We start from the raw sequence: 13,664 nt of genomic DNA, 5'->3' as shown, positions 1-13,664 counted from the left end.
TTGGTGTATGGCACCGAAGCAGTGATACCCGTAGAAGTGGAAATTCCATCCCTCGAATTATCGCGGAGGCTGAGATCGATGATGATGAGTGGGTCAAAACCCACTTGGATCAATTGAGTCTGATTGATGAGAAAAGATTAGCAGTAATGTGTCATGGCTAGTTGTATCAACAGAGAATGGCAAGAGCATATAATAAGAAGGTGCGTCCACGGAAGTTTGAAGTGTGTCAGTTAGTATTGAGACGTATCCTTCCACATCAGGCTGAGGCAAAGGCAAGTTCGCTCCAAACTGGCAGGGGCCATTCATCGTAACTAGAGTGTTGTCAAATGGCGCTCTGTATTTAACAGATATAGAAGGCAAGTGTATAGAAATGGCCATCAATTCCAATGTGCTCAAGAGATACTATGTATGATTTTCTCTGGTTAATTTATATTGTTTGTACTTGGCATATTTTTGAAAATTTGGAATAACGAAGGCATTTTGTTCTGCTATCTAAACACTTTATCCTTTGTTACCCCCTTTGAGCCTTATTTATTTTCTTTCATACCCCTCTTTCGGAATCAGTAGCAAATATTAGAAACACAAGCGTGAAAGATAAGTAAAGGAAGGAGAGAAAAAGAGAAGGAAAAAAAAGAAGAAAAACAACAAAAGAGAAAAGAAAGCAAAAGAGAAAATCACAACAACAAAGTAATTCCTATAACATGAACTACGTTCGACCTGATTCCTTTTAAGGATACTTAGGCAACCTCACGGTTCGGTCTCATCGAAATAAAAATCTAAAAGTCCCTAAACAAGAAACTGGGGCAGAAGTTGAGGTTGTTGTCAGAAATCTGATTCCGAAAGTTCTAATTTTGAACCTATTCGAATTGTTTTGAGCCTTTGATATCCTTTTTTTCTAACCCTATCCAAAAGCCTACGTTACAGTCCAAAGAAAGACCTTCTGATCGGTCTTCGAGAGGTGCCAAGTCAAGCAAGTGGAGGTGATTCATATCAAGGACAACACTCTGGTCCAAGCAGAAAATATTGAAAATGAGAGAGTCTTATTGGTGAAAACCCTCACGGATACCATAAGGCGATGGGAGCTGAGAGAAATTAAAAATGAGAGAGTCTTATTGGTGAAAACCCTCACGGGCAACGTAAGGAAAAAGTGAGTTGTGAGATGAACAAATGAGAAAGGCTTGTTGGAGAAAACCCTTTAGGGCACCGCAGGCCGAACAAGGTCAAGGTTTTGGGGAAGAAATCAGGTTATGGAAACTCCGGGGCAGCAAAGTATGGCAACTGAAAGTTGATTGGTCGAACAGATTGGGCCAATTAATCTGAAATGCATGTCATGATCATTGGTGCCAGCTACTCCACTCAGATAAGTCTCTTTTCTTTTGCCTCTTCAGATAGCCTTCCAGTTTTGGATTTTCTTATCCTTAACTCTGAAAGTCATTGCATTTCATTTCTTTTGGGTTTATTACTCTAAGATGTCCCCAATGTCAGTTATATTTAAGCAAATAAGAAGGAATTTCAAAGCTCACTACCAGCTTCAAAATTGCAAAGCACAGTGCGGCCAGAGCATACCAAATATAGCATGATGTAAAGTGGGATAAAGTGCCAGCAAAAGTTCCATAGGCAGAATGATTTAGTAATTTCATGGGAGATGCCGAGGTTCAGTTAAAGGGTTCAGAGGTGTGAAACAACGGTTCGGGTTTAGAACACTCGGGTCATCCAAAGTCATGGGGGTTTGAAAGTTAGCCGAGAAGTCAAGCGGTTCTTAGCCAGTTCAGAGGAAGCCAATCAAAACAAAGCATGGTAGCGGAGAGGTCTTCAACAAAGAATGTCGTCAACTAACCACTAAAACTAAATCCCATTATCCAGGAGGGTCCTGAAAACTCCTACTAAATCCCATTATCCAGGAGGGTCCTGAAACTTCTACTTGAATCCTATCTCAAGCATGCGAACTTGAAACCATCTTACATTCCTTGGGGTACATTTATGCTAGATTTTACTACTCATGATTGTTTTGATTTTTAAGCTAGGTCCCACTTTTCAGGAGAGTCCTGAGAATTTCCAATTAAATCCCATTATTCAGGCGGGACCTGAGAGTTTATCGTCAAACCTGTTTGGTGCTCGCCTTTCTTTGCGGAGGATTTCCCCGAAACAACCAAAACTTTCTGCCCATACCCTCTTGGATAATGGGATTTAGTTTTTAAATTTACAGGACCCTCCTGGATAATTGGATTTAAGTTCAAATTTCAGGGCCCTTCTAGATAATGGGGTTTAATCTTAAAAATTCTCAGGATCCACCTGGACAATGGTACTTAGTTAAAATTCAAAATGTTCATGAGTATCAAGATCTAGCTAGGCTCTACCTTGAAGAAATATAAGTTTGGCTTTGAAGTTTTCATGTTTGGGATAAGATTCAATTTGAAATTTTCAGGACCCTCATGGATAATGGGAATTAGTTTTAAGATCTCAATTAGATAACAACATTTACCGTAAGTTCTGTTGTGGGGCAGCATAATCGGCCGAAAAGAATAGTCACTCTTAAGATAAGGCTTGGTTTTTGATTTTTAGGACCCTCCTGGATAATGGGATTTAGTTTTAGGCGTTCAGGACCCTCCTGGATAGTGAGATTTAGTTTTTAGTTCTCAGGATCCTCCTGGATAACGGGATTTAATTTTTTGTTGTCAGGACCCTCTTGGATAATGGGATGTAGTTTAAGACTTTCTTAGATAATAAGATGTCGCAGGATTCACACCTTTAGAAGATATAATTTAGATTTTAAAAGCCATCATTTAACTAGGAGTTTCAGGACCCTCCTGGATAATGGGATTTAGCTTTCAAATTCATAGAGATATTTGGTAACATGTCAATTAACACTCACAGATGTGCCCAACCACCAAACTGGGGCAGAAAATTTTCTTTGTTTTTGTTTATTTTTGTTGAAATCAGGCGCCCACCTGGAGAACAAGGGAATACATTTTCAAATTCAGCAGTCAGGCGTCCACCTGGAGAACAAGGGAATATATTTCAAGTTCAGCAGTCAGGCACCCACCTAGAGAACAAGGGAATACATTTTCAAATTTAGCAGTCAGGCGTCCACCTGGAGAACAAGGGAATACATTTTTCAAGTTTCAGCAATTAGGCGCCCACCTGGAGAACAAGGGAATACATTTTCAAAGTCCAGCTATCAGCCGCCCACCTGGAGAACAAGGGAGTATAGTTCTAGTTTCAGTTTTCAAGTTCTTACTGATATTTGGTAAAGTGTCAAACTGGGGCAGAAAATTTTCTTTGTTTTTATCTATTTTTGTTGAAATCAGGCACCCACCTGGAGAACAAGGGAATACATTTCAAGTTTAGCAATCAGGCGCCCACCTAGAGATCAAGGGAATACATTCAAATTTAGCAGTCAGGCGCCCACCTGGAGAACAAGGGAGTATAGTTCAAGTTTCTTACTGATGTTTGGTAACATGCCAAACCGGGGCGGACGTTTTCTTTGTTGTGTTTATTTTGTGGAAATCAGGCGCCCACCTAGAGAACAAGGGAATACATTTTTCAAGCTCAGCAATCAGGCGCCCACCTGGAGAACAAGGGAATACATTTCAATTTCAGCAATCAGGCGCCCGCCTGGAGAAAGGGAAACATCTCAGATTACAATTCAAGGCGGCAACAAGGGGACTCAACCAGGAGAATACCAGTCAACAAGGAAACAATAACCACAAGAGCAAGTTCGAAGATGTAGATAGATTTTGTAATGCATAGATTATAGTCTAGTTTAGCTTCTTTTTACTTTATCATGGTGTAATAAGGAGCTTAGCAAGCAGCAACAGCAGCAAAATCACAGCTTCTCGGTAGTCCCAGCTATCAAAGCTTCCAGAACTACACTGACTTGATTCCTTTATAGACAAGGATATGTAGGCAACCTTTGAAGCAAGGTTCGGTCAAACTCTTTTTAAAAATGCTTCTCATGGAGTGTCAAACGGGCAAAAATCCCTCATAATTGCTCATTTTATCTTTGCCCGAAAACCCTTCGTGTCTCTGAGCAAAGAGGGGCAGCTGTGAGCACGTGATTTTTGCCTCGCATGAATTACTCCTACAGAATCTCCAAAATTAGGATTTTTCTTTTTATTATTTGGTTTTCAGGAATTAATTGCTCAATTTTCGTGTTTGTTTACATTTTGTGTGCATAATTAATTTTATTTAAATCATGAAAAATAGCAAAAAAATATCACGCACTGCATTTAGGATTTAATTTTACATTTTTTAGATTAATTAGTAAATTAGTTTGTTTAATAAAATATGAAAATCACAAAAATAGTTCATTTTGCATTTTAACTCTTTAATTTTGAATTTTATAATTTTTCTTTAAATTTAGGATTTAATTAATTATTGTAAATACTATGATGAGTGATTAAGCTAATTGGGTAGGTTAATTTAGTTTAAAAATTAATTTAGATTTTATTTTAATTTGAAAAGAAAAGGATTTGAAATTGAAAAAGAAAAAAAAGAAAAGAAATAAAAGAAAATTCGATTTTGGGCTGTTACAATTGAATTTTCCCCAGGCCCAAGTGTTAAACACCCATTACCCGCTAAAATTGGCCCAAACCCATCCCAAAACCCGGGTCCAACCCGGTCCGCCCCACCAATAAACCAAACGACCCCGTTTAAACCACCCATGATCTAGACCGTTGATCTCATTTGATCTAACGGTCCGAAACTGAGCCCCAAATTACATATAACTGTCCGACCGACCCCCTCTACCCCCTCATTCTATCTCTCACTTCATCTCCTTCACCATCAGAGAATTGCCTAACCCTAATCCGCCGCCCCAAAATCCCTATTACTTCCGGTGGCGGCGCCACCACCAATCACCCTGAGTTTAACACCCCACACTCTCCTCCGCCTCCACATCCCAAATCCCCAAACAACTCCTCTCAAATTCTTCCAGAACTACTCGAATTTCAGATCAAAGATCGAAACCCTAGCGTCGTCCTTGTTCTCTTCGGTGGCGGCGCCACCTCTGTTCAACCCCAAATTAACACCCTAGGACCGTCCTCTCTCCCTCATCCCAAATCCTCACTCAGATTTCTTCAAACATCTCTGGAACTCCTCGAATATCAAATCAAAGAGTCGACCCCTGAGAGCCTAAGGTCGGAATCATGCATGCAAGCATTTTCAGGAATTTTCTGGTTGTTTCAAGTGGGTTTTGACATAAAATAGTGACACTCGTTTGTTCCTCACCAAGAACAAACGTTTGCCACTGTGTTGGGTCGAATCAGTGCCTCAGTTTTTGATTTAAGGTCTAGCTGGTAAGTCCCGTTCATCTTTGTTTTCAAAATCGTCTATGTGTCACCTCTGTTCTTTTCCTCTCTTTTAATTTGTTTTCTGATTTATTAACTGTCTTGTTAGAACTTTTGGTTTGGTCACTGAGCTTAATTAGTTAGCTTAATTAATTTCCCGCCTGTTTGTGATCATTAATTAGTCGGTTTGTTTGATTTTTAAGTTTTCTGAATTTGTTTGGGTTTCATCTTTGGGATCTGAGGTCAGTCTAAGAACTCATGTTAAAGGAATTTTATTTGGTTTGAGTCTGAGCCCATATCTATTTAATCATTGAGCCTGTTCGGGGATTCATAGCCCATGTTCAAGTCTGGCTGAGCTTCAAGGCAAAATACAGGGGTAATAGGGGTAAATTGGATAAGTCACTTAAGGGAATCTTTCTATAACCACCTAAGAAGCTGCCTAGAAGCTCCAAAACAGACTAACTTGACCAACAAGTCAGTAATTGAAGGACTAAGCAGCAAAAAGGAAAATTTAAAAAGGACTAAAATAAAAAAGCTGAACCCTTAAGGCTGCCCTAGTAACTTGCCTATAAAGGCATAGTTACTTGGGGTTCCATTCAGATTGACAAAAGGTTTTAGAGACTAAAAATATACTAAAAATTGAAGAGAAACGGCTAAGTCTGAAAAACTTTGAAAGAACACTGAATTTCTTGCATATTTTTAGTCAAAAATTGGTTCAATTCTGCCAAAACTTCATAGTGGATCCGAGTATTTGAGTCTCCATAGATTGGTCTTCATCTGGTTTTTCTACTGATTTGAAGAAGCTGAATTTCGCTTGGAGTTGTTGTTTATTACTGTTACTTTGTTGATTGGTCTGTTGTTGTTGCATACTCCCTCACTCTCTTTGTTTTCTTTAGGCTTTTCCAGGTATTTTTTGGAATTATGGACATCATTTGAGTGTAATATGGAATTTGGATTTGGGACTATGATAAAACTTGTGTTGTTTGTTGAACTTCATTTGTCTTCCCTTCAATCTCATTTATGGTTGTAATATTTAGCTATAGAGATATCTTGATTAATCTATTGATCATGAATGAGATGTCATAGCATTAGTCTAAAGTCCAACTGTCTCATTCTCTTGCTTAATGGTTAGCTTGGCTAAAACTTGCTATAGGTGAAGGAAAATTTCCTTTGTGTTTGCATTTAAGCATGTGTTGAATTAATTGGCTTGTACTTAAATTTGTTGGACTTGGTATGTAAGCTCAGGATTGTTATATCCCTCTCAAGTTTTTTTTATGGCATGTATCGAGTAGGTTTAATCGAGATTTTTTGCTTTCCATATCAGTGTTCTTAAGTTAGTTTGGGATAAAAGTTAAAGGTGAATGCTATATGGTTTGTGTTTGTATGTCACTAATACCATTGAACTCAAACAGTGCTCTCTTTTAAGAATGATATGGCATTTAGCCTGTTTGGTGTACTAATGAAAGCTCATTAAGCTTATTTGGTATTGCCAGAATTTAGAAATCAGAAATACTTCTGTGGGGATTCGATTTTAACTTCACTAAATGTGGGCTCATTTTAGGCCCATGCCCGAAGGCCTTTGTGAATAGGAAAATCGTATGCTTTGTCATGTGTGGGGTTGTTTTCTTTTTGATTCAGTTATCTCAGTTAAGGGCTATTGTTGGCCCAAGAGTGCGTGAAAGTTAATTCAGAAGTTCAATTAGTGATTCGTGTTTAAATAGTTAAAATTTAGAAGTTAAAAATGTTAATTCAATGTCATGTTTCATGCAGCCTTAGTTGATTTGTGTTTAAATGCTTTTGGTATAAATTGTTTGGTTCTAAGAATTTGGCCTAATGCTGGCCCAGTTTGGTGAAAGGACTCCATCGTTTGGATTGCCTCTTGTCCGTCCATGCTTGTGGGTTGAGTTTTGCCCAAAAAAATCCAATGTTTTCTTTGTAACTAATATCCATGCAATGAACGTTTCCCATTACGTTGTTATAATTTTTTAATTAGATGGGGCGTGCCATATTAGATAACACAAATAGCTTATGGCCCTCATAATTTTAGATAAGAAGTTTAAACAACTAAATTTAAGGCGTGTCATATTAGGTAAGATATAGTTTATGGCCCTCAAAAACCTAGTTCGAGCTTCCTTTTAAAATCAGAATCGAGGTGTGTCGTGCCAAATAAAATCTTAAATGCATGGCCCTCATTTATTAATTTTAACCTCTTAGAACTCGGGACGTGCCATTTAGCAAATTTCTATGGCCCTCGCAAAGTAAAAAACGCGTAGTTGCTTTTGGCACGTTATTTTAATAACATTACCTTCCTAAACTCGGGTGTGCATTTCATGTGACCCAAATCCAAATCTCAGCAACGTTGAATAAAATGTATTTCGGATTGCGGGTGCATTTCATGTGGCGCGATACAAAGACATATTTTAAACGACGTTAAATCTTCTTTAAAATAAATAAAAGCGATTTTTAAAGTTAAAATACCGTAGGCTAAAACATATATTAAAATCAGTTAATATGCCAATTATGATAGTTTAAGCGACCGTGCTAGAACCACGGAATCCAGGGATGCCTAACACCTTCCCCCGGGTTAACAGAATTCCTTACTTAGAATTTCTGGTTCGCAGACTTTAAAAGGAAAGTCGAATATTCCTCGATTTGGGAGTTAAAATAAAACCGGTGACTTGGGACACCTGAAAACAAACTATTCCAAGTGGCGACTCTGAATAACATAAATAAATAATCTCATTTCGAATAATGTCACCTAAATTGGAAAGACTCCCTTGTACTACCTTCGGGTATGTAAAAAGGAGGTGTGACAATAAGCATATAATCATAAGTTATAATAATTAATAAATTGACAAAAGTTTATTCAGTAAAAAATAAACCTAAATAGAACAAAATATTTTAAGGGAAACAAACATTAGCATCACCATCACATCACTTAGAAAGCAATACACCAAAAATTTGATATATTCTCATTTATTACATACAGTTCAAAGATTAATACACAATCACATAGATACAAATATGCAACGTTAAAGAGAATTTGCTTATCTTACAGACTTGAAGAGGCGGGGGAGGTTAGGTTGAAAAAATACTTGAGGTAGTGAGTATCGATGTAAGAGTTTTGTTCTAAAAAGGAATATTGTAAGGATAAAATGGTAAAAACTTTAGTCAAAATTAAAGTGCTTATAAGCTAAAAATTCATAAGCTTGGGGTGACCAGCTTATGGCTTTTGGCTTATTTTTGACTTATAAGCACTTGGCTTATAAGCACTTTTAATTTTACCAAATGCGTAAATAAGCCGAAAAGTGCTTATAAGCTTGTTTGATCAGCTTATAAGCTTAGCCAAACACCATCATAGTCTCAAACATATCATATATTTATGAACAAATATTTATGGAAGTCTAAAAAACACCATAGATACTTTGTATAACTATAAAATCATGACGATCATTAAGGATAACATGAAAACAACAACAATAATAATATACCCTGTATTATCTCACACCATAGGGTTTGAAGAGGGTAGTGTATCCGCAGACCTTATTTCTACCTTGTGAGGATAGAAAAACTATTTTTAATATACAAGAATAACATGAAAAGTTTAAAAATAAATTATTTTTCAATATATAAAGATATCCTTCGGGATAGACTAAAACAAATATCACATAAAATAGAACAAAAATAGTATCACTTGTTTTTTCCCACAAGCTTGATTACTCTTCAAAATAAGTACGTATATTTTTGCCAGACAAATGACATTTCTATATAATTTTGTAAACGTTTGGTCAAACAGACTGCATGCCCTTGGAGAAAAACTAGCTAAGGCAGTTTAGGCTCAAATGAGAAAATGCTATGCTCAAACAACCCAATTTTCTAAATTTATCTTAATAACGTGTTAAAATCAGGATTTACCTTCAACCTCTATAATACTACAACTCAAGGGGAGTCTTAGCTAAGGCAGTTTAGGCTCAAATGAGAAAATGCTATGCTCAAACAACCCAATTTTCTAAATTTATCTTAATAACGTGTTAAAATCAGGATTTACCTTCAACCTCTATAATACTACAACTCAAGGGGAGTCTTAGCATATCTGGTAAAGTTGTTGTCATGCGATCAGGAAGTCACGAGTTCAAACCGTGGAAATAACCTCTTGCATAATACAGGGTAAGACTACATACAATAGACTCTTATGATCCGGCCTTTTCCAGCCCGAGCTGCCTCTGTGATACTACAACTAAATTTCTCTAATTCGTCAATAGGGTGAACATGACAAAAAAGAAAAGAGAAAAGGAGTAACACCGTAAACCAGGACTTACATCATGGAAATATATTATAGTAGTAATTAAAAAGCAAAGATTATACTTATCTCAAGGGTTTACTTTTAAGATTTGATGATGATAAACTAACAAAAATCACTAAACTTAGGGGATTAAAATATAATTAACGAGGCACAATCACAGAAAGTTTCCCCTTTCACCTTGTCGGCCACTTATCATGTTCTTTGACATCCACGACTACATACGACAAACCACATCTGTCTTTGACACGTAGATTCATAATTTATTTATTTTTTTGAAACTACAAATAGAAATGACAAATTACTAGTTGTGGGAAAACCGCCAAATGAAAATATGTGTTAAATTAATAAAGAAGGTGTCATGGTTGACGAAATATGATATTAGGGTTTTCTTGCCAAAACATGAGTTTTGGGTCTCTATACAGCCAAGAAATGAGATAAATGTGAAAAATAGATGATTTAAAGAGTATTTCTGAAGTACAATGTTAATTAATTGATGTACTGTTAAGTGACAAAGTTGGTAATTGTTTAATAAGATGACAATAAGAGTGATAACTAATAATATCTAAAAATCCAAGAGAAAGCAGGTTTTAGAAAAAGAGGCTGAACTTTCTCATAAACATAAAATTTGAAAACTCAATTTGTTGTTCTTTTTAGTCTTGAATTAAACAATGGCTTTGGAAATCAATTTAAGTAATAGGTGATTTAGTATCTTCTCTCGGACGTTTAGATAGCAATGATGGTCATTATGTACAGTCGTCTTTTAAAAATTTAGGTTTTGTTATTCAGTTTGTCTTTTACTTATAGTTTAAGATACTTACACATATACCTTTACTACAATATGTGACTTACTTCCTGAAAATTAAAGTTTTGACAACTAACTCTAAAATAAGAAAGTTTACGTAATAATAAAACGGGGCATGCATAAAACTCAAACATCTATATAAAAATTTTCAGTGATAATTTAAACGTCTTCCTACCCTCTTTCCCTTTCTCTGGTTCTCACACGTTACACAGTTTTGCTAAGCATGAAATTGGACATGTTATCTAGTTATTTTTTTCTTTAATTATCTAATTATTTCATTAAATCAAACTAGATCCCTCTGTTCCGATTTATGTCAACCTATTTCCTTTTGGACCTCTTTTTAAATTTGGTAACAATTTAGCTTAAACTTACAATTCTACCTTAATGAGAAGCTTTTATAACCACACAAATACTCTGTGCTCCTTTTTGACTTGTTTAGGATCACAAATTCCAAAAGTTTGCATTTTTTCTTAAACTTCGTGCCCAGTCAAACAGGTTCAAATAAATTGGAACGGAGAGAGTATATTGTACGTCTTATCATTGAAGTCACATCAAATAGTAGGTGACTTTCGCATAATCAAATTATAGAGAAAATGAATTCTTCCTAGATTTATTATATTCTCCAATCAAGCATATGAGTCATATACCTTAGTTAAATTTGCATCTAGGTCTGCTCGGCTGCTCTACACTTCAATATAAAATTTCCCGGGAAGTCCATTAGATATTTTGTTGTTAGTTTTTTTTAAAACCCTCTTTTTTATATTAAATTTAGAAAACATAAACTTTAAATTATCCTTTAAAATGAACTTCAAATACTATATTATTCACAATTATTGTAATTATTTTGACATTATCCTAAAAAGTTATTTAGTCTTTTTTGGGGTCCCTTTCTATAATAAATTGATCGAATTAATAGGCGCGCATTAGACTCTAGATAAAGGTAGTATATATGACTTATGTAAAAGGCTTTGGAGGGTAGGTATTGCTTACAAGTGTAAAGTCAAGAATAGAAAATTGTAATAGCATCAAATTTTGGAGTTCTACTTCTATATTATAAAAATATAGAAGTAGAATCCTATCAAACTCTCTTCTCAATTCCACAATCAAGTTCATAAATCAGTATTCTATTATTCTATACACACTAATATAAGCACATCTCTTCCTCCTACAAAGTACTTGTCAAATTAACTTCAGGCTCTTTTTTTCTAGCCATAGGCACCAACAAAATTTAAGTTCAATGGTAACCCTCAAAAGAGATGTACATTTACACCCCAAAGGTGGTCAAGACGCTCTTTCTTCTTCTTCATCTTCGTCTTGTCAAGATGAAAGAAACTACCATAAACAAGAAGAAGATCATCAGAATGCCATAGAAGATATCAGACTCCGTGGGAAAAGTAATGGCGATGGTGATGGTGATGACGATGAGTCGGATCATAGAAAGAATAATCAGGAGCTGAATCTTCTTGAACGTTTAAACACAAATAAAAGTCCAATATGTAATGAAAATGATCCAACATCAGATGGTGCAGAGCCAAGAGTGTTCTCGTGCAACTATTGTCAAAGAAAATTCTACAGTTCACAAGCATTAGGAGGACATCAAAATGCACACAAGAGAGAAAGAACACTTGCCAAAAGAGCTGGTCAGAGACCAATTGGACATCACCTTTTCAATTTCACCCCAGCAGCTGCTGCTGCTGCTTTTGGCCATCATCCATATTTAAGAGTACAGCATCAGAATAACTATAATTTTGTTAGCAGTATGTCTACTCTTCCTCTAAATGGTGCTAATAATCAGAACAATTCTCTGGGAATTCAGGCACATTCTATGATCCATAAAACAACAAATAGTAGTGGAAATTGGTCAAACAGGCAATTCATCAAACATCAACCAGGCGTAGGAAAACTGTCTGTGATTCCTAAAGGAAATATTCACTTCATCCCCCAAGAAGAGAACAAAAGTGACTTGCAAAAGATTGATCTTTCTCTCAAGCTCTAGTTCTTTCCTTTTGCCAAAACCCATGTTTTTCATTTTGTGATATTATTCAGCCAAATTCGGGGTTTTGGTTACTTTTCGCTAGCTCTTAATTTTTTATGACATTGCCCTGTAAGATAGATGATTTGATATCAAGAAATCCTTTTAGCTTTTGTTGATTCCATCATTTAAACTTCTAGCTGTTTCAGCAATTTATGATGCTAAATTCAATATAAGCTACCACTTTAGATCACAAGTCTCATACAAATTACAACCTTCTGTTAGAGGTAATTTTTCAAATTATTTCAAGTAACACCAAATTCTTTTCTGTACACGTTTAACATAAGGCTAATTTTGGGCCAAGTTTCTGAATTCCGACACGATTAATATCCTGTTTGGCCAAGTTGGAAAAATCTGGTTATTTTGAGATGTGTTTTTTTTAAAAGTGCTTTTAAAAAAGTATTTTTGATAAGAAACAGTTTTTGTTTGGCAAATTAATTTGAAAAGTCATTTTGAGTAGCAATTAGTGTTTGGCCAAGCTGTTAAAATGTGTTTCTAAATGTATTTTTTTCAAAAGTGCTTTTCAAAAAAGTATTTCTTAAGAGAAACTATTTTTTTCTGTTTCTCAAAAACTGTTTTTGTTTCTTCCATCAAAAAGCTTCGCCAAACACTTAACTTTGAAGAAAAACCCACTTTTAACAAAAAAAAAAAGTTAGTTTGGTGAACAAAAAAGCTTGGCCATATAACTAACTCTCAATTCTAGAAGCCATAAAAGTCGAAGTAAAATCAAGATCTTTCGATGGGACACCGTACTTTCCCTTTCACATCAATTTTCTAAAAGACATTGATTACACAGGTGGATTTAGGGCAAGTTTTATGGATCGAATTGAATTAACCGTTAATCACATTGCTTTTGATTCAAATTATATATTTATACACACAAAAGCTAAAATATATGCATATAATAAGATGACAACCATTAAATATTTACTACTTTAAATTCTAAATTCGTCTGGCTCAGTTCGTCTTAGAGGTAGGCAGATGGGACCTCGTATCAAAACAAAAATACAGTTATCGTTAATGTACCCCGACAACAGTACCAGGTTTTCAGCAATCAAGAAGAATTAATCCAGAAGCTAGCACGTTGCAATCAAAGAGTTTGTCAATTATGGCACCCTCACAAGACTTCCAGTAATTACAGCAAGCTGTCGGTTGTTTCCACATACTTAAACAACTCATGATAATAATAATAATAATAATAATACTATTAATAAAACCATTAATTAGGTTTAACTGGAT

General features: G+C 35.5%; 1 protein-coding gene across 1 annotated transcript; it reads left to right on the top strand.

Annotated features, from left to right (window-relative positions):
* The first annotated feature begins 11,478 nt into the window (after positions 1-11,478).
* LOC104219012 (zinc finger protein 1-like) lies at positions 11,479-12,538 on the top strand. Its single transcript, XM_009769645.2, has one exon. The coding sequence runs from the start codon at positions 11,631-11,633 to the stop codon at positions 12,387-12,389; it is 759 nt and encodes a 252-aa protein (XP_009767947.1). The 5' UTR covers positions 11,479-11,630; the 3' UTR covers positions 12,390-12,538.
* Positions 12,539-13,664: the final 1,126 nt, after the last annotated feature.

This window comes from Nicotiana sylvestris, chromosome 8 (genome assembly GCF_000393655.2).
Source record: "Nicotiana sylvestris chromosome 8, ASM39365v2, whole genome shotgun sequence".
Lineage (NCBI taxonomy): Eukaryota > Viridiplantae > Streptophyta > Magnoliopsida > Solanales > Solanaceae > Nicotiana > Nicotiana sylvestris.
The sequence above is the reverse complement of the archived record's forward strand: the minus strand, read 5'-3'. Positions and strand labels throughout refer to the sequence as shown.